This window comes from Myripristis murdjan, chromosome 3 (assembly GCF_902150065.1).
Source record: "Myripristis murdjan chromosome 3, fMyrMur1.1, whole genome shotgun sequence".
NCBI lineage: Eukaryota > Metazoa > Chordata > Actinopteri > Holocentriformes > Holocentridae > Myripristis > Myripristis murdjan.
The window spans coordinates 29,262,666-29,290,307 of NC_043982.1; the positions used below are offsets into that span (position 1 = coordinate 29,262,666).

General features: G+C 39.8%; 1 protein-coding gene across 2 annotated transcripts in view; it reads left to right on the plus strand.

Annotated features, from left to right (window-relative positions):
- Positions 1–10,999, plus strand: part of spon1a (spondin 1a) — a 96,511-nt gene extending 85,512 nt beyond the window's left edge. The window contains exons 9-16 of one of the 2 annotated variants that reach the window (XM_030075946.1): positions 1,523–1,663; positions 5,952–6,027; positions 6,140–6,322; positions 7,540–7,710; positions 8,578–8,745; positions 8,926–9,090; positions 10,445–10,711; positions 10,835–10,999. In XM_030075946.1, coding sequence (XP_029931806.1) covers positions 1,523–1,663; positions 5,952–6,027; positions 6,140–6,322; positions 7,540–7,710; positions 8,578–8,745; positions 8,926–9,090; positions 10,445–10,711; positions 10,835–10,998 — 1,335 coding nt within the window. In that variant the 3' untranslated portion in view covers position 10,999. The remainder of the gene's footprint in view (positions 1–1,522; positions 1,664–5,951; positions 6,028–6,139; positions 6,323–7,539; positions 7,711–8,577; positions 8,746–8,925; positions 9,091–10,444; positions 10,712–10,834) is intronic. The other variant, XM_030075950.1, reaches the window with a different exon arrangement.
- The last annotated feature ends 16,643 nt before the right edge of the window (positions 11,000–27,642 follow it).

Consider the following 27,642-nt stretch of genomic DNA (forward strand, 5'->3'; position numbering starts at 1 on the left):
AGTGAAATATCACTTCACCTGAGGGTATTTTGAGGAGTGCAGTATGAGACTTATTGGACAGTTTGAAGACTACATTTAGCTAATCTGCATTTCACTTTTCAAAAATTCAGTTTTCATTACATGTGCTTTTGAAAGTTTTGTGGGAACACCTGGAAAGTTGAAGTTGGAGTTAGTTAGTCTTCACTGGCCTCCTATTGCTCTGGACAAAGGAGCTCAGGACATTTTGGGAATATTCTGTTTACTCTGTTCCATTCCATCTCTTTTGGATTTATTTGTTTTTGCTGACCTCTGGTTCACACCACTGAAGAACAGTGTCTCTCGTGTACTGAATGTACGACTCTGCTCAGGTTATAACCCCAAACTCCAACAGCAATCACACATTCACACGCCTTTGCAAATAGCTTTTTTTTTTCCTCCACTTTTTACCCCCCTTGCTAATCCTCGTCCTCACTCTCACCACCAGCTGAGTCTCCCTCACGCTCACATTTTGACCTTGGTGTGATGCACATCTCCTCCTCTTCAACTCACTGCCTGCTCCCATTCACCTTTTTCTCACCCCTTCCTCTCTCAAATCCTGCCAGTCTGCACCCATTCCAGTGTCATCACCCATTGGGTTCTGCTTTAACAGCCTTGAATGTCTTCCTCTCCCACCCTCACCCTGAGGTGCTGTCTGCTGCCTCCTTAATGTCTTCAGTCAGCAGTAACAGATTAGGCCGTGTGTGTTGTGTTTGTGTGTGTGTGTGTGTGTGTGTGTGTGTGTGTGTGTGTGTGTGTGTGTGTGTGTCTGACCAAACTGTACTGTATGACTGCATGTGTGAAACCTTTGGCTGATCCCTGAGCACTCGCAGACGAACCCACTGAACTGCACTCACTTGTTTGTTTTGGCAGGTTTCGGGAATGATTTCACTCTTCCTCTTCCTCTTCTCTCTCTCTCGCTCTCTCTCTCTCTCGCTCCCTCGCTCATCCGCTTGCATGCACACAGTCATGATAATACTGTGTTTCTCACAATTATTACAACATAATAAAGGTACAGGCTTATCTTAATAATGGGATTCAGCCTGGGTGCCATTGCTTATATGTTCTAATTAGTGGCCATTCTCATTACCCTTTCTGCCCATGTCCCTCTCTCTTTTTCTCACACAAACACCAGTGATCCTCGCCTGTTTTCTCTGCGTGGCCACAGTGGGAGGTGAAAGGATAGACTGTACTCAGGTCTACAGACAGCCTCTGGCTGTGGTACTATCAGCCTCCCGCTGGCAGACCTTTAGTGTTGACTAATAGGAGCATCCTCCATGTAATCCACAATGTTCCTCCACAGCTGCTCTTTGACTTTGTGAGACTTGTACTTTGTGTGACTTTGAGTGACTTACCTAATGTACTTCAGTGAATGTATTTTTCAAAGAAAATCTGACAGCGTGTTAATTTTGGGAAATCCCAAAGATCCATGCATTAGTGGCCCATGTGCGTTTTCTCTTATGTGTGTGTATGTGTTTTGCTCTGTGCTCATGTGTGTTTTCCTCAGTCTCCCAACAAGCCGACAGTGCCCCAGGAAAAGATCCGTCCCCTGACCAGCCTGGATCATCCACAGAGTCCTTTCTATGACCCTGAGGGGGGCGCCATCACCCCTGTGGCCAGGGTGGTGGTGGAGCGCATTGCCAGGAAGGTCTGTTGTTTACACATCAGTCAGCTCTCGTTACAAGTACACACAGGTTATATTGGCACTTTCAGGTTCATTATCCATCATGATAGTTTGTAGTACCAAAAAGGTATTAACTCTTACAATTTTAGAGTAAATGACAAGTCATAGGTAAAATAATGGCAGGCTGATTCAAATGCGAAACACATTAACTGAGGTTTTGGTCTCAATCAGGGATCAGAGTAGATTAGATTAGATTAGATTAAAATGTATTTATCTGCACTGGATAATAGAACAAATACAGAATACTGACTGAATGCAAGCAATTACAATATGGCAAAATATTTGTATAGCTGCAGAAAGAACTTTGTCACATGTTTACAGTTTAGAAGTGAATATGCAAACAATGTGCACTGTAGGTCCATGGTTGAATATTCTCAACTGTTTTCCACCTTTGGTGCACTCTCTCTTCACTTATTTTCAATTCATTCAGCCTTCGTTGATTCCATGTGAAATTATTAAAATTCAATATACATCAAAATGGCACTGGCATTGCTCAATATTTCAATCCACTATGTTGAAATATAAATGCCATTTAAAGCTTCAAAAGCAGTTCAAAAGAGAGAAATCATTTTTCTCATCGCTGCTCTGCAGGTACAATGATGAGATCAGTCCTGTCTGATCAGTAGAGCTCAGATTTACTGTATGTAAGGTGTGCATGCTGTATAGGATGTGGGTTTTGTGAGGTACTGTAGTTAGCTAGTTAGTTTAGTTAGTAGTATTTACTTGTTACCACAGTTTTCCATTAAAAAAAAGCAATTATTACACGTGAATTGTCTTGCAAAAGATCTACATTTATGGCCTTACCTACATCCATGGCCTTTCAAAAACATTATTATACTATAAGTGTTAATGTTATCAGTTTTAATATATGTATATATATATATATATATATATATATATATATATATATATGAACTAAGGGTAATATTTTAACCAATCAAACTAGTGTTAAAGTACAGCTACATCAAATATGGCAAATTTTCAGCAGTTGTTTAATTCTCAGTAAAATGTGTTTTAATGCAAAGCCAAAAAAGAAACACTTTAAAACTGGGACACTTTTCGCCAGTAAATAGGACATAAAAACAGAGAGAAACATTTATATCAGTTATAAAACTGCATCCTTGATGCCAGACTTTCCTAATTATAATTTGGTGGCTCTGTAGGTGGTGAAAAGCATCCCTTGGAAACTGGGGCTGGAAGCCAGACTTCCTGTAGAGTGACAACATAATAAAAATCTAACAGTCCTCCACTGGCATCTAGAGGCCGCTCCAAGTATTTTTACATACAGTACTTGCACATGAGTCTGTGAGTCCTTGGGCTCTTTTTCAACGATCCAAGCACACACTCTGAACAGCATGGCATCAGTGCATTTAGGCAGAAAAAAGGGTCATTGCACCAGGCACATAATTTAAAAGGGTTCTCTCTTAATTAATCATGGGTGTGTTTTGGGCATAACATGCAATAAACCAATTAGAATGTTATCTCCCATTCCCTTTAAAATTTATGCATGCTTGCACCTTGGCGGATTGTTATTACAATGATGAAATTTGCCAGGTAAGAAGGAGCACTTCTCTGCAGAGGCAAGGGATCTACTTGTGCACAAAGTAAAAGTGCACGAGCAGACCATCTACAGCAACAGATTCCACCAGAGCTCAATGAGATGAAGCAGGCGTTCCTGTGGGCATAACAAGGCTTCCCTATGTGCGTTAAGGTATCCCTGTGCATGTAAGAAGCAGAGTGCGCGAGCACTGGCATGTGCCTATGTAGACACACATTACTGTCTTGATAATGCGCCGTCAAAGTAACAGTGGAAACTACACCACTGTCTTGAGACCTGTTTTTTGCTGGTCAATCACACAGTCACATTCAGCTGCCCCAAAATAGCAATGCACCAACAATGCACCTGACCACACCTCATTTTAAGACCAACACGCGCATGAGTGCACAGATGGTCACAAGTGCATTTTCTGTTTGGGTGCTAGATGGGAAAATGACAATGGCTCCAGCAAAAACACTTGCATCACGCCTGATGACGCTTTGTGCCGGGTCTAACACAAGGCCCTTCCCTTTGTGTAACCAGTTTTCTATGATCAAACCCATCTTCTGTGAAAAAATTATGTAATTGTAGAATCATAGAAAATCCAAGGCGACTAGTTTCCAGAACAGAAGCAGTGCTGTCCAAATCAGATATAAAGTTCTTATTGTCAGATATAAAAGTCTTCTTTTAATCATAATGACCTTACTCAAACCAATAATTTGAGTGAATACTACCTACACAGAGACTTGCATTGCAAGGTTTGATATTAACTTTTTGTATCACCGGACAATATGGCTGCTGGATTTAAAAGTTACCAGTCCTTCTGAATTTCCACCAGCCAGAACAGTTTTAAGTAGGCATACAGTGTTGTTGGAAATGGGTTTGACGTACCGTTTGATGTACCAGGCCATCTACAGGCCCAGGCCAGGTAAACTGTACATTATACAGCAAATACAGTAAATGTAAAACTCAATTCTCTTAAAGTCAGTTAATCCTACCAGTTACTCACACATCTTAAATAAGAGGAAAAGGGATATAAACATCACTATTGCCCCTTTTCCACCAAAAAACACCTGGTGCTAGTTCGGAGCTGGTGCTAGAGCCGGTGCTTATCTGGTGCCAACAAAGAACCGGTTTGCTTTTCCACCGGCCAAGCCATCGTAAAACGTGATCACGTGGGTGTGCGAGACGCTCGCTCGGAATCACAATAACAAACATGGACGACCCACCATAGCGATGCAAATACTGCTCGTGTGTTTACAAGCCTACATTGCGGTCCAGAGGCGCAAAACGCAATTATTGCCGGCTACCCATCGTATTCGTGGTCGGAACGAACAGTGAGTATGTTCCCGTTTGAGTCTGTAAGCCCGCCTACCAATGACGCGGTGGGTCGCATCATCGGTTCTTTCTCTGGCTCCCGTTTAGCCCCTGCTCGCTGTTGGTGCTTGCTTGGAACCGATTTGGAACCAGTTTGGCCGGTGCTTGGGCGGTGGAAAACCAAAAAACTGGTGCTAAGTCAGGCACGGGCTCCGAACCAGCCCTGGAACCGGTTTGGTGGAAAAGGGGTATATCACAGTCTAATTATATGTTTCAGTGGAAGTGAAAGATAAGTGAAAGACATTATCAGCTCATAGCAGAAAATATACTGCCAGATACGTGCCCCTACTCTTCAGTAGTCCTGTCATTAGAAGACTTCTCATGACTGACATCTGATCATAGCTTGATTACAGTAACACAGTTTGCTAGTACTTGCAGGTAAAACCTTGTTGAGGTTTGTTAGATTACAGCACACCTTTAAAATGAACAATTCCTTTGAGTTCATCATTTGAAATAATCACTGGGGTGCCGGACTACCGATGAAAATCAGTAGTATTTTCACTTTAAGATGCATGTCTTAACAAATTATAGGGGTGGGAGTTGCTGCAAAGCAGAGAGCTGTTTGATGACATTTGGGGGAACACATACCACATAGTGGCTGCTTTTAAGCAAAATACCTTGGGCTGTGTTCACATGTGGTATTTTTTTCTCAGCTGCCACCATTTGTTTTTGTTTTTGTTCCTGTTTTTGTTTTTTGACTAAAAAATGCTGCCAAGAATGCTAGCTTTACATTTAATGGCTTCCCATAGGATCCTATGTAAATTTAGGCAGGAGCAGATGAGAAAAAAAGTGCCTCGGCAAAAAAGAAAAAAAAAAACAAAAAACGCAGTGAATAAATAGCCTACAGGAGCACCACTGCATACATTTGTGTATGGCTGTCTTAGTCCTAAAGAACCAGCATGTAACATTACAGTCATGTGTTCATGGTCATGGTGCAGGAAACAGGATTAGAAGGATGGGTCGGGTTAAATCTGCTTTTTATTTCATGGTAAAACGACAGTGTCCTCATCAGTTCTTAGAAAAAAAAATGTAAGAAGAAGGTAGGAATTAGTTTCTGCTTAGGTCTCAGAAGCATACACCGATACATACTTTAGAAAAGCACAAACCTGCACACACATGGGTACACACAGTCAAAACCAGCTTGAATGCTTGTCACATGAATACATTGTGTGTACATGCAAGTCATGCAAGAGCTTTTTCTTAAACTGCATGTGTAAACTGACTTGCCATGTCCCTGCTAGTGCTGTCTTCCTGATAGCTACCAGAAACAAACAGAAGAACTTTACAACAGACCACTTGTAGAGTATTTTACATTATGGTGTGTCTGTGTGTCCACAGGGTGAACAGTGTAACATCGTGCCAGATAATGTGGATGACATTGTAGCAGATATAGCCCAGGAGGAGAAAGAGGAAGGTCTGGATCCTGTCCCTCTTTTTACTCTGTGTGTCTCTGTCTCTCTTACACCATGCTAAAAGCATCATTAGCAGGTTATGGTAGTAGTTATGTTCCCTTTCCTGTTATGCAGATGATACCCCTGAGACATGTATCTACTCCAACTGGTCTCCATGGTCCGCCTGCAGTTCAGCAACTTGTGAAAAGGGCAAGCGGATGAGGCAGAGGATGCTGAAAGCCCAATTAGACCTTAGTGTGCCCTGCCCACACACTCAGGATTTTGAGCCTTGCATGGGACCTGGCTGCAGCGATGAGGGTGAGTATTTCCCAAAATGTTTACCACTACTCAACTGAATATGTGAAAACAAATCTCAATTCTATGTAGATAGTGGCATTACTGACATCTGAATTAATCCTAATAGTCTGAAAGCTTAGGCTTGTGTGTTCAGTATCCACTCAGCCCCTTTATATGCCTATGTGTCATAATCTTTGTTTGTATCTCAATGTTATTGCTTCAGTTAATGCTCTGACACTCTCAAAGTTCAGCACTGGTTGTAAACAGGTCTTTATTGGTGAAGGGCCATTGATAACACCCATTGCTCATTTGTACAACAGCCAATAAAGTTAAAACAGCAGGGAGGTGAAGGAGACCACAGTGTTTATGAGGTGGGCTTTTAAATATTGAAATAAGTCAAGGTACACTGAAGGAGGCCACTGAGCATATTTTGCACATTAGACACTGAAAGTAATTCAGTCAGGAAATTATGCCCAGGTTGGGTGGTGAAAGGGACTATAAACTTTCATGTGTAATTTATGCAGTGCCTAATATAGGCAGTAGTGGTATGAATAGTTTCACTGTCCCTTGTAACAAAGGCCAAAAAATACTTTATTGATGCTACAAGAGTCAAATCAGTCAAAACAGATTAGCATTTGCTTGCTTTGTGTCTTACCATTATTAAAAAAGCAATTTTTTTTATTATATTCTCGCACAGTACAATAGTTTGACTGTTGCAGTGAGATGTCAGGTGTACCCCCTAGTGGATTTCCTCAGTAGTTTCATTCAGTTGTACATCAAGGAGAAAGGAAGGCGCAGGCTTTGTACTGACTTGTAAATGAAGACCTTTATTGTGATAGTTTGTCTGGAACATTTGGGTGAGTAATGGACCTCCATTCATTTTGGAGGGTCATTTACCTATAACTGTGGCAGTAAACTCATCAGTTGATACCAGATCAGCATTTAGCTTATTTTAGGTCACTTTTCAGGTCTTCAAAATGCAATGTTTGGTGAAAAATTATTGCACATATTTCAACAGAAATGTAGAACAGGTAGTGTTCATGTGTCTCCAACAGAAAGCAGCATGCCTTTATGTTTTCTTCACCATTTATAGCTTAGATATATTTTTTACTTACAACACAATCAGTGCTACTGGCAAGTAAAATCTATAACTCGCAAGTGCAGTTTCTCAAGTACCAACATGACAGACCTGCCTCAGGGCTGGCTGACGTCTACCCTGTTGGCCTGCGACCTCTTAGATGCCTCCACCTGTATGATGTCCGAGTGGATCACCTGGTCCCCATGCAGTGTGTCCTGTGGGATGGGCACTCGCTCCCGGGAACGTTACGTTAAGCAGTTTCCTGATGATGGCTCAGTCTGCACCCTGCCCACAGAGGAGACTGACAACTGTGTCGTTAACGAAGACTGCTGTGAGTTTCCCTGATTCCTTTTGACAAACTCCCCCATCACCTCATCCTGCCAGCTGTATGTCAACCAGACATCATTTTTCAAGTGTCAGATATAGCCATTGTTACTCAGTAGTTACAATTACAGTTGGGCTGGGAGTGTAATATTTTGATTCAATGCAGTATAGCAGAATCCTAGCTCATTCAGTCCATATAATATGTCAGTGCACATGTGTTAAAGGTGCAGTATGCAGAATTGCCAAGGGTTGGTTTAACTGAAAAACTTTAGACTCAACTGACAAAAAAAAAAAAAAAGTTTAACCTTAATGTTTAACATTGCAATTTGGAAGGACTGTTGACTATTTTTATAAGTTCCATAGTGGTCAAAAATGGCTAGATTTTACACCAAATCTGTGTAACAAGTGGTATCAACCCCAAAATTGTTGCAATAACTTATGACACATAATTGAGCATGAGAATGGCTGTGGTATGTTTCCATCATAAGATTCTAACTGCTATACATCCTAAATTTAAAAAAAAAAAAAAAAACTATAAAGATAAATAAATAGGTGCTTAACCAAAACTCAATGTTTATTACAGAACTATAACTAAAAAAGTTGACGTATAGTGCTGAGCTTCATCTCAAATTTGGCATCTACTGTTGACCTTTTATTTCCCCCTGAAGAGCCCATGAATAGTAAGGGGTTGATAAGCACAGAATTTGTCAGTGAGTCTGGTCAACGATGAGAACTATGGTCACATGCTTATTCCACTTTTTTTTGTCACTTTAGTCATAAAGGTCCTCACGTAAAATCAACACATGGCAGCTTTGCTTTGTATACTTCTGGATAGTATTGTAGGTATCATCCTGTTACCCATTCTTTGCTCCAGCCCCCAGCAGTTGCCTTGTTACAGAGTGGGGTGAGTGGGATGTCTGCAGTGCCACTTGCGGCCTTGGAATGAAGAGGAGAGAGCGCATGGTGAAGATACCTCCTGCTGATGGCTCGATCTGTGGGGCAGAGGTTTTGGAGGTGGAGAAGTGCATGATGCCAGAGTGTCGTGAGTAGCAACATTGTCAGGACTGACGCTATCTTAATAATCTGATGTAATCTAGTCTCGTGCCCAATTATTTTCTTTCCACTGTCATCTGATCAACTCTGTTTTACATTTGCATTTGTCACTCTCACATGTTTTTTTTGTGATATGAAAATAAAAACAAGTGAATCCTGTTGTTTATAGACACAATCCCCTGCATGCTGACTCCGTGGTCAGACTGGAGTGACTGCAGTGTGACATGTGGGAAGGGTTTACGGACACGCCAGCGAATGCTCAAGTCCCCCGTGGAGTTGGGAGAGTGTACAGAAGAGCTGGAACAAGTGGAGAAGTGCATGCTGCCAGAGTGTCGTAAGTAATAAACACCCCCTGTGAACACATGCAAAGATCTGAGCACATATGTAGAAGTTATGATAATTATTATATCCTTTTTGCTGTGCTACCCAGTGCCTTCATGCTGATACAGACTAATTGAGCCTTACATGTCGGTACAAAGAGGAGAAGTTGACAGACTCTGCTTATGTGTTTATACTCCACGTTTACCGCAATTTGCTGTGCGTTGGTGCATAGATTTGCCCTATCCACATTTCAGCTGCAATTAAAAAGCTTGTCAAGTGCAGTAAATGAATGGGCAGACATTGAAAAAGCTCTTAATGGAAATGAGAGGCCCAACTGGAGGAGGGAATCATAAGGAATATCATTGAAAACGCAGAAACTATGGGTTTAGCTCTTAGAAGGGGAATAAGACACCCATGGAAGGAGTTAAAATGCATTTCTGTTTGTGTGTGTGTGTGTGTGTGTGTGTGTGTGTGTGTGTGTGTGTGTATGTGTGTGTGTAAGTGCCTGTGTGAGTTTTTTATTTGGTACCTCTGAAGTCCTCTATATAATCCTTCAGGGTGAGTCCTCCATGTGCCAATTTGTCGAGAAAAAAAACAAACAAACTAATAATTGAAATCTACATTAAATCTAGAGATTTTTGATTAAAGAAAATTTTAATGTTAATACAAGATTAATATTTTGTCAGTCTGTCATTCAAGTATTTGTGCCTATTCAAATAATTGAATGTTTTTTTTAAATGAGAAAAAAAAAAATGTGGTGCCATTTTTAATCAGTTATCACCAGCTATTTTATGTACAGTGCCAGTTTAATTTGTTGTAAAACCCACAAGAATGAGAACCATGTTCAAATTACATGCTTATTACACATTGATTGTCACTTTTTGATTGTCACTTTAGTCTCAAGGGTTATCAAGTCAGCCCATGTCTATTTTGCATAGTATACCTTTAAATAGTATAATAGGTCTCACCCTGTCACCCATTCTTTGCCCCAGCACCCAGCAGTTGGAGTGGGCTGGAGGGCAAGAATCAATTATATTTTTCTTTAATACTTTTATTTATTGCCATAAATGATTTTATTTTCAGTGCCAGTATTAATGGCAGTGGTCTAACTCCATATATCTAAGAGTCACACTATATTCCCTGGATGATTATCACAAACAGTCATGACATTTGTAAGACACAGCTCATACAGTAGTATTGGCAAGTCACAAACTGTGTAATGTTTGTTTCATCAATATTGTCTCTTGTTTCTGACTTCAACATGCTGCTTTGTCTTCCCATTTCATCTATTATTTCTGTCACTTAAATGGCCTGCTGTGTCACAACGTCACCTGGACACATCTCTTTTTGTTTGGTTCTCTTCTCAGCCACAGACTGTGTGGTGTCAGAGTGGAGCGAATGGTCAGAGTGTAACAAGTCCTGTGGGAAGGGTCATATGATTCGGACACGAATGGTGAAGCTCGAGCCTCAGTTTGGAGGAGACCCCTGCCCTGAGACCATCCAGAGGAGGAAATGTAAGATCAGGAAGTGCAACCGTGGCCAAGCGAATAGTGATGAGAAGAAACGACGCAAGGAGCAGCGAGAAAAGAGGAGGAGCAAACAGGGCAGGGGAGAGGTCACTGCTGAGCATCCGGGTGGGTATCCCCTCTTCATCACTTTCAGAACAACAAGAAAAAAAACATTAACAAAAAAAGAGAGAATGAACTCACTGTGTTGACAGTTTCTTTCTTTCCCTCTCCCTTGATTTCTGTCCTTAGGGTGCAAAATGAGGCCGTGGTCAAGTTGGACAGAATGCACCAAGCTGTGTGGAGGAGGCATTCAAGAACGGCTCATGACAGTGAAGCTGAGGTTTAAGATTGCCCAGCTGCCCAGCTGCAAGGACAGGAAGGAGATCAGGGCATGTAATGTGCACCCCTGCTAGGAGGGGGTAGGGGAACAGGGGTGGGGTCTAATGGGAGGGCGGGTGGGGTGGTCATGGCGGTGGTATGGGACGCCAGTAGGGGTGGGGAACAGGAAGGGGCGTGGCACACTGTCACACAATGATCCAATGCACTCTGGTTAGGGCTGAAATAGCACATACTTGAATCAGTATTGTTAAATCCAGAGACCAATTATTGTCTAAAGGAAATCTCTGAATTTCCTTAGATTTGAATCACTCATCCTGTGCTTTCGGGCCAGTTGCCATCAAAGACAGATGAACTGTCTTTGATGGCCTCTCTGGAAAGCTCTGGATATAAACCAGACTGATTCTTTTGTGCTTTCAAACTAGCTCTGTTACATATAAGATTCTTTTTGCAAGATTACTGTAAACTTGTTGTGGTATAATATATCTTGAAAAATGATAATTATGAAATATGGATTGATTTAATAAGATATAGAACTGTTATATCTTGTGGTATTATTCAGTAGTACATTTTATTCCAGAACTAAAAGCACAGTTGCCCAGCCATTCCAGTATTTTATATGCCTACAAATAATGCTGTTTCTTAAGACACAAAATGCCCTCATGACTTTTTACCCAGCTAGATTACTGTACATGTTAGATGCACCACAGTTGAGATCTGCTATATGGTTTTGATCATTATTAGAAGATTTTGTTATTTTTTTGCCGTGGATTTTTTGATAAGAATGTCTCCCAAGATTCTTACCAAAGTCTTGTGTAGATGTTTTCTAGATGTTTCCCTCTCCTTCTCTATTTCTCTGTTCCTCTAACATATTAATATTTTGGAATATTATCACCTTTACAATAAAAGTAAATGTGACAATGGACTTGTTCCCTCGATGCGTCTTTTTCTTGGGGTAAAAGTGCATGAGCCATTTGTGCTTTATACATTCTCTGCCACTAGATGGATGTTGCACTCATTGGTTCAACGTAGTAACAGGTGACTTACCTACATAATGACGTTTGACCAAGTCTCTAAGTGTCCATCTGAAAGAAGGAGATCACACACACACACACACACACACACACACACAAATAGCCACATGGGGGCAGTAGACTTACAATTTATCAATTTTCAGTTGTGGTTGATATAAAATTCAGTCTAAGGTTAATGGCATGATCATTGAAAAACACAAGCCCCTGAGAGAACAAGGTAATTTCTAAATAATATTTTCTGTTGCAATTTGCTCTGCAAATATGTGGAAAGACTTGAAACGGTTTAGTTGTTTAGTTGAGTAAAGGACATAAATATCATCATTGACGAATTTTAGATCTTATAGCTGATTTTCAAAGATACAGCAGCATGGTGGCACACCAATATCATTGCACAGCAATTGCCATAACGTGTCTGGTTTTCAATTTGCTGCCTCTCGTGAGAAGGCTCGCTCTCTTATCTTGAAGGAACATAGAGGTAGGAGAGAATTCAGTGCTCATGGATTGGCCCGCATCTTCTCTCTCCATTCAGTGTAATAGCTGGGGGATGGGATTGGAGATGCTGTCATGCTCTCCTCAGTGTGGAACTCTGGGGACAGGGGTGAAAATTCAATACACACATTACAATGCCATGCCTGTTTCCATGCCAACCACACCAGGGAAGCCTACACACTTAACAGGCAGTGGAAACATTCAGGGTGAATTATCATGTCCACAATTAAGCTGATAAAGCAGCATGGCGATGGAACCAGCAGATAGGTATGATAAAGACTTGTAAGGGTAAGAACAGACATGTATGTTGTCAGAAGGACTAGACTGCCTTTATGTGTGTGTGTGTGTGTGTGTGTGTGTGTGTGTGTGTGTGTGTGTGTGTGTGTGTGTGTGTATTTGTGCCTGGGTGTGTAAAATGTGGTAGAAAACCCCTCTAGACCTCATCCAGGCTGCCTCTGCCTGCTGGTATTGGCAAAGCAAATCAGCTTTGCTGATCTAAATTCAGATTCAGACTGGAAGTGGGATGACTGTCAACTCTAAGATGCAGTTATGTAATACCTTTAAGGTTGTCATGATATTGTAAGCCTCCTTAGTGTGAACAGGATAACTGGCAGCTCAACTCCAAAATTCTCATGACTGTAATGGGTGCCAGCCCCAAAAGGCACATTTTTTTTTCCTCACTCTGCAGACGAATTCTTATTAATAAGTGACCAGGCCAAGCTGCTGACATAACAAGCAAACAACTGGATCATCATGAATGTTGTTAAAAACACTGCATCATCAGCTTAATCAGCAACTCTAATTAGCATGTAATTTGATTTTTTTTGTTTTTTGAGTTTTATGGAGGATCCCCATTAGCTAACTGTCTCATGACAGTTGCTAGTCTTCCTGGGGTCCCGTAATACTGGACAAAAGGCCTGCATTCAAAAGATGGCTTATGTTGTCCATCTACTTCCTCAGGTACCTCCTCGCAAATGCTTCAACAGCAGGCCTAATCTCAGCTTCACTGCCGTAGGCTGAAGGCACCATCTAACTGCAGACTTAGTGTGAGAGAATCACTCAGATGAACCATCACCTTTCTTGATAATTTGATCTTCTTGTTTGTCTGCCTCAATGTGTTTGCAAGGCACAAGTAGGTGGCTGCAATATCCTATCTATTTTTTTTTTCAAATATGCCTCAGGCACAGCATTGGTAGAAACAGTCTCTGGTGAATTTATGTACAAGAGGTCTTGCAGTATCTATAAAACCTCAAATGTTGTATGGATCACCAGAATGAATCTCTCATTTGCTATCCACAAAACCATTTCAAATTTTACATCTTGATAAAATTGCAAGTTCAAATTTTACGTCTCCTTGTCACAGATATTGATTAGAATATTTAAGTTCCATAGCAGAGGTATTCCATTTTACGATCAGTTTCGAAACTGTGTGAAAATCTAATTACTGAATAAAGGTGTGCAGATACATCCCACATATAAATAAGCCTGCAAGAGGCACAGGACTTTGTTGGAGAGGAAAAGTCTCTCATTCAACACATCCTTTAAAGAGACAGTTATGGTGCATTGCCATTACCTACTGCACACTGCTATTCAACATTACTGGAGTCCATCAGTCCAAGACTGGATACTGACTGGCACACCCCCATTGTCACGCTCAACTAAAAATAACATCACATTTTGCACAGTATTTTTATTTATTTATTTTTTTGTCTTATTCCACATCAGATCCTTTGAAACCAAAGTGGCTCCAAACCATTGAAGTAGATTTACCTTTTTTGTTAAGCATTATTTCCCTTTCATCTCTTGGCTTTCACTGAGGGGAGAAAAGAAACTGAAGTAAAGTTACAGTATATTTGGCTGACCTGGTGCCTGCTCTGTGAAGTTTCTCTGCAGATGAAATTAAATGGCCAGAGCATGTTTAGAGGAGGGGTGTAGCACACTTAATTACGACTGCTCGATTTGATACACAACACCAGACAAAATTCAATATGGCAAGAGCAACACTGCTAAATGGAGAGCAGAACAAAAATAGTTTTATTTTGATTTTTTACTATTCATTATTGTGGGAAGCCAAAATCATAACTGAGAATAAAATCTGATTAATTGTGCAAGTCTTGGGTTATCAGATAGTAATCGGATAGCACTTGACCACATAAAAATACAGACCCAAGACACTATGAAGACTGATTGTGAACCAATATCTGAACTGAACCACCTCCAGAGGTTGTCAGGGATGCACTGTGATTACACTGTGAGGGTAAATATGTATCCAATCCAGATCCAACAAATACATAGACGAAAATATGTGGAAATACATAGACTGGCATACAGAGCATGTGATGTATACAGTATAGGATGATCAGATGAAACACTGGAGCTACTTATTTAAACCAGGTTTATACCAGGTTAACAGGGGGTCAGTGATTCTCAAATTGTGGCTGAGAATGTGTAGCTGCCAGCTGCGCTCAAAAGGAAGTAGTGGTCAGAAAGACTAGCAGCTAAGGGTACTTAGGACTACTTACCTAAGCAAAAAGACACAGACAGACCCATACATCTAGCCACTTCTGACAACATGAAGAGGAAACACACACACACACACACACATACACATGCATGCACATGCACACACACAGAAAATGAGAGAATGAGAGATGGTTTCATCTTTTATCTCCATACTGTAGGGCTGGTGATTATGTAGCCAACTCAAACCACTGCACTAAGAGCTTGCCCACAAAATAAAACACTAAACTACTTTGGTTGATGCCGTCACTTGTGAGTGGTGGCAATTGTCCCTACTGTAGCCATGAGCCTATCAAAATGCTTTTAGCTTGTTGAACCAACAAATACCCACTCAATATATGGAAAATATAGGTAAGACTAGAATTAGTTGATTATAACCTACTTCATGATTTTGACAGGCATTTAAATGTCCAGCCAACCATTCTGACCAGAGCCTGATAGTACATATTTGGTAAGTAAAATAGTATATGAAAAAAAATCATTGAGGGATTGCAGGGCTCTTAATGGTTTTGAGAGGTTTGCAATGTATTCTATAGCCTGTTCCTTTTCATTGGGGGGCAGCAGCATCATTATACCTCATTTAGTGGGGCACGTACCCTTGTAATATTTTTCTGTAGCCCATTAAAAAATTTGAATACAATGGATTTCATTTTCCTGCAGGCTGCTAAGTCTGCCCTCTAATCCTTCAAATTCAACAACTCTTGTTTTTCCTTAACTCCTCCTCATCAGTTCAGTTGAATAGAGGTATTACCAGTGCTGTAAGAGAGATAAAATGAGCAGCTTTTATGACTGACTAAGTTGTTTGTCATTCAAAATCGGTACACTTCTCCATGTCATTCAAACTTTAAGTCTTTAGAGATTTAAGTTTAGCACCCCTGTACTTGTGGATGTGACTGTGTTTTTAAAATGTATCCAACAGCTTGATTATGCAGCTTACCTCATATCATCACAGAATAATTTAAGCTCTTAATTATAATACATATGGTTGCTTCCAGCTCCCAGGCTGCAAGCCAAATGATAATATGCATAATGAGGGTCAGTAAATATAGCAGTGCTCTTCTTGTGTCTTCTAAAGAAGTATTTTCATAGAACACCATCTATTGACTTACAACCAGAATGTGTTCTCCTTATTGTTGCAGGGCAGGTTTGGCAAACAAATTACATTTGCCTCATAATGTGGCACACTTAATACTTGTAAGAATAGCTGACTAATCATCTGTTCCCATTCTATGCATTATAAAGAACAGAGTGACAGAGAGCTTATTTATTTATTTATTTATTTATTTTAACCCACACTAAGCTGGGCAAATACGAAAGCCCTTCCATCCACACCAAACCAAAATAGCATTTTCACAGTTTTCCAACGCCTGAAAACACAAAGTCCCCTATTGCACACTGGAACACCATTTTCAGATTTACACACTTTGGAGACCATGTTTGTCATTTTCATGGGCAGAAAACAACAGCTTAATGTGTCTGGCAGGGCGAAAAAAAAAAAAGCGTTCAAATTGCCACAACTTAGTATGGACATGTGCTTTATGTTCTGTATCACTTTGAAAGCAGACATTGTGTATTTATTATAATACAGGCAGTGCGCAGCCTCATACAATTGAGTTTTAATAATGGTAATGGTTGAGCCATCATTATGTGAGAATAGATGGTTGAGTAGAGACCATGGAAAATGACATTGCTATGAAAGGGTCAGCAAATCTATCACTCATTCGTTTGGATGAGCCAGGGTTAGTCTATTTTCTGTTAAAAGCAGATTATGCCATTTCAAAAGGGCAAGGCACCCCACCCGGTTATGATGTGGTAAAAAATGATGCATGTCTCTCAGTTCTTAAAGAATCAAATTTAGTAATGCCTCAGGAGTTTAAGACAACTCTATTACTCTATCATAACCAAAAATATAACAGCGTTTCAATCTCAGTTCATGTTTTTATTTGACATCAGAACATTAGATTCAAGACAGGCAATTAAAAGTGTGACATTAATTCTGTGGGTTATTAGTCTTGGCATGAACCTGAGGGCCTTTCCTCAGCCTCATCCTTAACATTAGCAAACAAAGTGGTGTGTCCTCCCATTTGAAACTGCATAGTCTGTCTTTAAAGCATAAAGATAGCAATATAGAGAGAGAGGGAGAAAAGAAACCTAGGTGAGCTTTTCAGCTTTTAAAGGGATTAAGTAAATACAGGTAACTTGCTTTTGCCGTTGCCATGCAGGTAGCCCATCTGCCTTGCCAGAGAGCCAGAGGAAATATAGGATTTCATAAACTAATAAACTTTGGAGGAGAAATCAATATGATGGCCAGACCGCCAAAGGCTCTTTTCCACAAATTTATAGACCTCTGCAAGGCATCATGACCTGAGTTTATACCTTGTGAAGGATTTGAGCAGAAAAAATCTATTAAATGTTTGGTGGCATTAGGGCATATCCATAATGCAATCTGATGTGATAGACTATAAAGGCACAGCAACCTATGCAGTTTAATTATTATTGAGACATATTACTTAATAAGCTTGGAACTAAAGCTGGTGTAATTAACTTTTTTTCTACATAATTTTGACAAAGTCCTTATGCACTAAAGGTCCCAGCCAAATTCACTGAGAAAAAAATCAGAGGGCTCATAGGGCTGTAATCTCATTAGTTAAAATCTTAGTCTTGACTCACCTTGGTGTGACTCAAACAACCCATCACCTTAAGCACAAACACATGTGCACTGCTGTTGTGCACGCTAACTTCCCCAAGCCCCAAAGTCTGCCCGCTTTACACTTTTTGATTTTTGCTTGTTTGTTTGTTTGTTTTTTAGCTGTTCTGCTTTATTTGATTGTTACAGTAGAAGAGAGACAGGAAAGGCAGAGGAGAGATTGGATGACACGCAGCAAATGCCCTTGTCTTAGTTTCCAAACTAGGCCGCTGTGGAAAGGACTCAGCTTTGATAAGCGGTACACGCTCTACCAGGTCAGCTACTGGGATGTCCATATAGTTTGTTGTATGTTATTGTTGCAGAATTTTCTTTGTCATTCAAATATTTGTATATATATATACATATTATTTATATATATATTTTACTCCAGTGTTTACAAACCTTTCATAGCCAAAAATAAAGCAAATTGGGATAAAAAAAACAAACAAAAAAAAAAAAACTGTATATGTATAATGTTCAAATCAAAACAAAGCATTTTTAACATAAAAAATACAACTCCGTTGTACGAAATAGTGAGCAAAATCCGTCAAGGTTATAATGTTTGACCAAACTTGAAATGCAAGATCTTTACTTCAACCCTAACTCTATCCCAAGCACTTCAGCTCCAAAAGCAGGTTGTACATCTGTAAGAGGTGACTCATTTTTTATCACATTTGCACAAACCCACAAATAATGATAAAATACTGATTAAAAAAAAATAATAACAGTAATGGCACCCATTCTTTTGCACAGATGTGACTGTGATATTTTTATATTAGCAAAGGATAAATTAGTATGGCTAGTAGAACCAGGCTTGTGATTTGTGCTCAGTATTGGCATGAGTTATGCAACGCTTCAATGCTCAAAGCACAAAGCACATTGCCAGCTGTGAACTTGGAATATACTCTAACGTATGTTTGAGGAGCTATGTTTTTATTATGCTCTCAAAATGTTTGTGCAGCCCGCTCACAGATGTATTAAAATGGCCCTTGTGTGCTTACAAATGCTTTAGCGATTGCAACAAGCAGTAGCTGAACATACCCCAATGGTTTCATGTAAACCTCCTGCAGATTGAAGTGATGTCAGGGTGGTTTCTATGGTAATGTTCTTGGAAGAGGCTGTGTGAACCATGGGGTAAGTGGATCAAGTGCAAAAAGAAGCCATGTTGCTGATGGATATGACAACTGCTGGTAAGATGCCATTATTGCCATTTGATATCTTTTTTTTTTTTCTCAGCAGATCATTTTTTAATGGAAAAGTAGCTTGCATGTTGCCTTAAACATTAATGTGTCATTTCATAATAGGAAACAATGCTTCAAGTTACAATTTGTCATCTCTAAGAGTGATCAGAGAAGTTGAAAAGTTTGTAATATTGTTGATCCTCCTAATACAGTGAGAGCAAGCATAAAGGATTTTCAGCCCACCAGTTGTAAATGGCAATAAAGAATCTTGGTATATTGTTTTTGAGATTTTGCCTATAGGAGTTACATAAACTATAGGTGTTACACTGTAGAGATGGGCAGAGCTACAGGACACAACAGTCAGTCTTAGTTTGGCTGGCTTGGACCAGGCTGGCACCACATCAGCTATGTGTCGTCCTCTGTGGTCTACTCATTTTTGATTTTTGATTTTTTTTTTTTAACTGATACAATAAAATAGAAAACTCCCCCGAAAAAATTCATATCTACACATTATACTTGGATTTTAAGCCTGGCACATCAATTGCATTTTGTGAGTCATTACACCTGAATCACCACCAATCTAATTCTCATATCTGCTAAGAAGTCTTTATTGTATTATAGCAACTTGCATCTGTAGATTTTACAGGGCAACAAAGTGTTTCAACAAAATTGCAATTGAAAGGAATATGAATATGAAATGAATATTATGTCCACATGACCTAATGGGAGCGCAGCAACATTTAACTAACAATTTTACCAATTCTTATGCCATAGCCACTAGCAGACTAAATCCATATCCATAAATGTATTATTAATTTAAGACGCATAGGTCTTAAGAGTGTATCAGTGGGAAATATTTAATAGGGCAATGCTGAGAGTACAGTTAGTGGAGCCTAGTTCATTTAGCCCTTGGCTGAAAAAGGCTCTCTGAAGGTATGGGTCACAACCCAAGACCAATATTATGCCCATTTAATTTCTACACTGAAATGGCTGTTCTGTTTATTGTTCTACTCATTTTTCCTCTCTTTCATTTACTGTCATCCCTCTCTAGCCCTGGCAAAGAATAGGAAAACCCTTTTACAGTGATAGCACAAAATGATTTCCCCGTCATGTTATCTTGCCGTTGCCAGGGAAACACATTTCGCAGGAATTCACAAAGCAGTAATCTGAAATTGACTGGCATTCCACAGCAAGCCTTGGGACTCACTATGTGGCTTCTGTAAAGCCTGATTGTCATTGTTTAATTAAAGCTTGAGTGGGTGACAGCACAAATGAAAAAAGGAACATTCCATAATATAAGATTATTGTCAGCCACAATGGTTTATGTATTATATCCAGAATTATCCCTTTCTCTTGCTGATCCGTTTCTCCTGAATTCTGTCTATCAGTTGTTCATTTTGTCTCACAGTCTTTTTGGTAAGATATGATCTAAGCAACAGAGAGGTCTGAGATGAACTCCCATCTATTTTAGAGCATTCCTCGTCCCTTTTGGGACAGGCTGAAAACCCAGAAAGGTGGGAGTTTTCCACCCTGTGTAAGACAAAATTTTGGAGCTTGAGGGCGGAGTATGATGTTTTGTTGGTTTTCTGTTGCACCTTTGAGAATTACTAGAGGTACTGCCTCCTCATACTCTTCACACCAGTGCTCACTAGCATGCACCAACACACACACACACACACACACACACACACACACGCACGCACATACACACACACGCTTACACTGTAAATTCTGTATATTTTTTATGCAACGTGATGGCAAAGTACAGAAATGCTAAACTAAAACTTCAGACAGCACTAACTGATACTAAGCTGACTTTGAAATTGAAATTGAAAAGGCTATGAAAAAAAATGGAAACTGAAAACTGTAAAATATTTAAAGGACAAAAAATGATGACAGCCTTCGGGGCTCTTGACGTTAAATGTTTCTAGTTGAATGCCCGTTGCAATTATTTCAATTAAATGGAACATATTATGTTTTCTTATCATGATTTTACCATTTTAGTGCTCTAGTACTACAGTGTTGCCTTGTACACTGCACAAAAAAAAAAAAAAAATGCTTTATAGAGGCTTGACAGTTGACTGACACTTTCATATCTTCAGATTCATCTGCATGTTATTCTTATCTGTGTATTGCCCTGCCTACTCCTCTGCCACATCAGCTGTGAATGGTGTGGCAAAGAAAGAGTGATTGAAATGAATGAGAATGCTTTGGGATGTTAAATTCTGCTTTTGATCCACATTGTTACCATGACAACACAGTCCTGTAGCGCTAAAATCCTTAGATCTCTTAAGTTGCCATATGTTCTTTAAAGGGATATCTCACACATTTCACCTTTTTTTTTTTTTTTTTTTTTTTTTTTTTTTTTAATGGCTCTCTTGCAACATCAGCCTCGGGTCAGCACCCGGGTATTCATCCAGTAAGGATTTCCTAGAAGCGAATAATCTTATTGAAAATATGATCACTAGTGCTCCTAAAGGTAGGTGAAAAAGTGGTATGATTCAAAAGAAAGTTGTCTATAGTCCCCTTGAATATGTAAGACTAAAATACATGTAAACTAAGTTTGGAACTGATAAGTTTGGCCAAAACATTTTTTCACACATTAATTGAGCTTATAAAGGCATCTTGGTGGTGTGGGTGTTTCATCGGAATCACTGCAGCTTAGCTAATTGCTTGAAAAAGATTCATTCTGTCAGTATTGCCAACCTTTTCAACTTTTGTTAAATGCTGTAAAGTGGTTGACTCAAAATACTAAAGTTAGAACAATTCTAATTTGACTTACATGATAATGTTTACCAAGACTGCGAGTATATTTGATTTTTTTCAGTCTTTGATAGATTGATTGAAAGGTGTAGGATTACAGTGGTCTGTATTAACTGTAATTTCAGTCTAAGCCCTGGATCTCTAATGAATCACAGTTAATGTAATTCATAGCATATCACTTGTGAAAATGCGGGTGGTAGCAGTGATTCAGTCTGAGCTGATTTATATTCCCTCGAGGCTTGTTTTCTTGGGAGCTTATTTCTATAAGGTATTCTCTATTATCAAACAGCCCAAGCTCCTTGCCTACACCTCATGCTCAATGTTTCCTGACAACAGCTTTCATACAGAAATTATGCAGTTGCTGTTCATGCTACTGAATGCCAACGTATGTGTGTATCCATATGTGGGTGTGCATGTGTGTCTGTTTCAACACCAAGGGGGAGCTTGAACACCTCTCTCCCACTAACAATGACTCTGTTGGTTCCTTCCCACCGTCCAGCGTGGATCTGAGACAAGGTCACAGTGAATCAGAGAATGGACCGGAGAAAACCAGAATCACACATCCATCTGTTCTTATCCATTTTCATGAGTGTTTGCACATTTGTTCAGATCATTGCAGAACTGTCCAAGCTATCATTACCAGTGTGATAGATTTACAGGCTAATTGCAAATGTTAATAGCTAACTCTAGCCTGTCTCATCATAAAGTGTGTATTGGTGTCCTGAGCATTCTCAGAATATTGTACTTCATTCTTAGAGAATATCCCTAAGGCGGGGGTGGGCAACCCTCGGCTCTGTCTCCGCATGTGGCTCTTCAGCTCATCTGTAGTGGCTCCCTGTAGCTTTGAGAGAAAATAACACAGACATAAATAACAGTTGTTTTCATTTAATTTGTGTTGCACAGTGGACAATTTTCTTATATTGGAGTTTGAGGTGATACTGTGATGCTGAAATGAAAAAAACGCTTTAATGTTTCGTTAGTGGAAAACATGGGTCACTTCCTACCACATCTACGACCCCGCGCCTCTCCCTGCAGGTGGCTAAAGTTGAGTTTCTGACCCCCGCCCCGGACAAATCCAGACAAAGACAGAAAAGTCTTGAAGGAAAATGGAGAGTTAAATTCTGCTTGGACAGATTCATTTGCTTTCACTGCCAACCATGCTGGCTTACATGTGTGCTTGATATGTGGGATAATAATTAAATGCAAACTGGCCTATTTTTTTATTTTTACTCTTTTTAAGCTATTAGGCAGCAGTTATATGTTTTATTTATTTCAAAGTGTGCTACTTTTTATTTTATTCATTTTCCACAAACATGGGGAGGACTGAAATAGGCCTGCACAGTTCTGTGTTTAATGTATTTCAAAGTACACTTACACATGCAAGTGTGTTTTTTTCTGCTCTTCAAAACAGTTTGGTGTTTTCCTTTGTTGTAACAGATAAAAACAACAATAGAATGTCAACAGTTTTCTCTGTTGTTGTACTATGATTTCATAAATGCAACAAACTATAGTTTTTGTATACATAGTCTACCTATATTTAAAACTTTATAAGCTGTGTTATCAAATATCTTTTGCAGCTCCATATATTTATTTATTTATTTATTTATTTTTTTTTTTGGTGGAAGAGGGGCTAAAAAGGCTCTTTTGATAACAAAGGTTGCTGACCTCTGGCCAAGGGGATTAGCTGTTTAAACTTGCTGTTATTCTCTGTAACTTCTGTTATATAGGGCAAGGTTATTTTTTATTTTGCTGCTGTCAGTAAGGTTGTTTCAGTTAAGTCATATCTCATCTTTTTGTTTCTCTCACTTATTTCATCAACTGTGATGTTACATGTTTCAAGGAATTTCTTCAGATTGAAGCAACACCCACTTAGGACTGACATGTGGACTATGAAGATGCTGGCACATGAGTAGCAGGTGAATGCGAGTAGCTGGGGAATCCTTACTTTAAAGCTAAGAATACCAGATTACAAACCATATGTTGGTTAAATGTTGGTACTGCGCAGGTTTTACAAAATCTGGAGTGGTGCATTTTTCCCAGTTTGTTGATGAATACCATCGGTCTGGATCAGTTATTCATGCAAAGGCTGATGAAGCATCAGTGCAAGCTGCCAGACAACACATCGCCTGCAAACTGACTGAAAATTTTGGTAAGTCCTCATCTTTACTAACCTGACATGCCAGATGGTTTGTTACACAGAACCATCTGAGAAGTAATCATTGGAAACTGTTTCAAAAAGGCAGGCACTTTCAAAAATTTCTTGGCAAGTGATTGGATGAACCATCTGCCTGTCATTGTCTATCACCAGCTAACCTCAATTAATCAGATCAACCAACCAGATGATGTAGTAGGAGAGAGGCAAAAAGGAAACAACAAGCCATGGTCTAAGGAACTTGACAGCAAGCACTTGACAGGCAAGTTGGTGTAGCTATGAATTGAATGAATATTTAATGAAGAAAATACTCTTCAGTTCTGATATAACTGATGCTGTAGCAGCATCAGTTAGCCCACTAACCTCTTTAGGAGCCTCCATTGTTGGCATCTCTCGCTAACATCACATATAAATCACGCCTGTAGCTGCCAGTAGGACGCTGATTGGTCCGAGCCTCTGCCACAAGCACACCGCTTGAAGCCTGGCAAGATGGATTCTCAAGTGATTGTGATCTTGCGAAGCTGCCTCACAAGGAAACACCTTCAAAGGATATAACAACATTCTAGTTTTTTGTGTATTTACTGATACTGTAGATAAAGTAGAATACTACCCAGACTCATTTCTTATTCAACAAGGCAATGTCACAGGCAATGGCATAGCATACATCGCGGTCAACTTGGACTCAGTGACATCATCATCATGATATGAGTATAAATTTAAAATATTTATAGAAATACCAAGATTTATGATACCTCATATAATATAGGACAATAAAGGGGGCCACATGGAATTGACAGTATAATGGTAATGTAACTGTCAGCCTTGTATGCTGCAGGCATAAACCCATGACTTACTTCCTTCAGGTGCAGTGCAATACTTGTGACTGATGGACACACAATTTACTCATTTATATAATAACTGCATTCATATAGGTGATTATATAGGTGGTAGTTACATCTGGCCTGACAGAGCTACCTTACTGTCAATCACATTTATATAAGTAAATGAGTAAGTAATTAAGTTTCTTTGTATAGGACGTGTCACTGACACAAGTCACAAAGGGCTTCACAGTCAAATAAATAAAACAAAGATAAACAACAGATAAAACAAACAAGATGAAACAGGCATAAAAGTGAAAACATAAAATCTCCCACTCTGCATAAATACCTGTCTGAACAGAGAGGGTTTTAGCTAATTTAAAACACACACCTCAGACTTACTATTTGGAGATTATTCCAAAACTTAGGTGCTGCTGACTGGAAAGCGTGATGAGGCTTTAAAACAAGCCTGAGGCACACTTAGAAGACCCGGGTTAGAGGACCTAAGAGCTCAGCTCGTGGTGTTGGGGTGTAGAAGGTCCATAATATGATGTGGAGCCTGGCCATGTAACACTCTATAAGTGAGCACTAAGAGGCCAGTGCTGAGAGGTTAAAATAAGTGAGACCATCTGTTGGATTGAATTAAAAGCCTAGTGGCAGCATGTTGGACAGGTTGCAGATGGTCAAAGGAGGATTTATTAAGGCAGGTAAAAAGAGGGTTACAATTGTCTGAACGTGATGAGATAAAAGCTCTTGACACAAGAGACCAAAGTTTGGCTATGTTTCTTAAGTGAAAGAAACATTATTCAGTTAATGTCCTAATATTAGGGTTAAAAATCATGGATTGGTCAAAAATATAGGTAGTGGTGTATTCTTATAGATATTTACTGCCTGGCAGAATGAGCTACCTTACTGTTAATCACATTTATATAGATGCCAATCCATATAAATGTCTGTTCTGAATGATCTACCTTATTGTAGTGTATAGTAGGTGGTAGTGTATTCAGGGCTACCTTACTTTTAATCACATTTAAATAGGTGGTAGTATATTCTCAACACATTACCACCTATATAACAGTGGTAGTGTATTCAGAGCTACCTGACAGAAAGTTGGCTCATTCTGTTCTGCAGGAAATCACTATCAGAATTTCTGATAATGATTTCCTTGGTGTGAGAAACTCAGATCGCCAGGCTAAGCCTGAGAAGATGAGCTATTGGTTGCTCATCCTGAGCTGGCGGCACAAACCATCAGAGGTGGCTTATCTAGAGCTCCTGTCAGCTTGTCTCCTCCTGCCTGCTCCTCTCCTGGCTCTGCTGGTCCCTCTCCTCTCCTCCTATCACTTAATCTCCAGCCCTCTCCTTTCTTCCTCCTCAGTTGTCCCCTTGTCCTGTCAACACACACTCCGCGGTGTCAGTCACCGCATCGCTAGTGGTGGTCGGCCCATACGAAGATGAAGGCCAGGGCTGCTCTGGCGGTAACTCTTGTCCGGAGCTAACATTAGCCGCTAGTGGAATGCTTAAAGATGATTCTACTTCCTCTAGGTTCAAATAATCATATTAGCTTAGGCATATATATATTTCTGAATAATCTGAATAATTATTTTTCACTCACTTTTCTTTTGTAAGTTCCACTGGCAAACTTAGCTTCCAGGTTTCCTTTTTGCTGTTATGTTTGAATTCCAGGTGGATAGCCCTTCAATTGGACCAATTATCAGCCACAAACATGAATATGAAGTGATGGTCAGAAAATCTAACAAATTACATCCAAGAAATTACACAATTCCACAAATTTCAACAACTCATAAAAAAATGTTTTTTTTTGTTTGTTTGTTTTTTTTTGTTTTTGTTTTTGTTTGTTTGTTTGTTTTTTAAGATATATATACTGCATTGGCTCATGATAGGCCCCTGACCTTAACAGGCCCTGGGGCTGAAGGCCAGGCTGGCCCATGCATTAAGGTGGACTACAGCAAGTCTGTTCTACTGGCAGTCCTCTTGTACTGCTCATTGTTTTCAGCACAGCCAACTTTGCCAAGACTCAACACAGGCTTTGAAACCTGTGTTGAGTTTCTTCACTCGCATACTGTAAATATGCAGTTCTCAAATTCTCAGTATTCAGCCCTCTGGCTGCTCCATTTTTCCTTTCCTCTTTCAGTTTTTTTTAGGCTCCCATGGCCTGCAACAAGCCTCCGTCAACTCTTCTCTTGGCCTCTACTGGCTTGTGAGAAATGGACGGATGAAAGCATGGCTCCTGACAGTCCATGTCAGGTTACATCACTGTCAATATGATTGGTAACACAAAAGCACCACATGCCTAGACTACTCCAACACCCTACCAGACTGGTAACCAGATCTAAGATGGAACTATGCTTGAAACAGCAGGGGAGCCTTTTCCCAGCTGACTACACAGCATCACAGGAGATAGCTGTCATATCTGGGATGAATCTGTTTTCCTGCAAGAAATCATAACCAACAGGGATAAAAGTATACAATAAAAGCAAACAAGAATACAAAACACTGAATAAGGAAATGCACAGCAGATTGACTGAATGTACAGGTCACCCACAATATTTATGCTGCATTGACATGTGGCTCATGAGACAGTATAAGCAGCGGGAGCAAAGGGAGATTATCAGGGTGGAGAGTCAAGGCGTAGAGCTCAGTGGAGGAATGACCTGTTTACACAGGCTAATGGCTCCCAGAGCACAGCCAGAGCATGTAATGGTTCCTGCTAATGTGTTCTCATATCATTTAAACCCTCTCTCTGTGTGTGTGTGTGTGTGTGTGTGTCTCTCTCTCTCTGGAGAGAGGAGGAGTTCCGCTATCTCTGGCAGGAGTATCCTTGCTTCTTAATATTCTGAGTATTTCTGCTGAATTGACACTGAATTGTTATTTCCTTTCAAAAGACAACAAGTTTTTTGCTTTATGGTTTGGTTACCATTTGTCACATGGGCTGGTACTTAACAGGTAGTGAGAGCTGTGTGGGTGTGTCTGTTGTGAGAATGAGGATGAACAAAGTTTAAACCAGTAGACAATAAACTGTGTTAATATATTCCAAGGGCAAATTGAAATCCTGCTGTA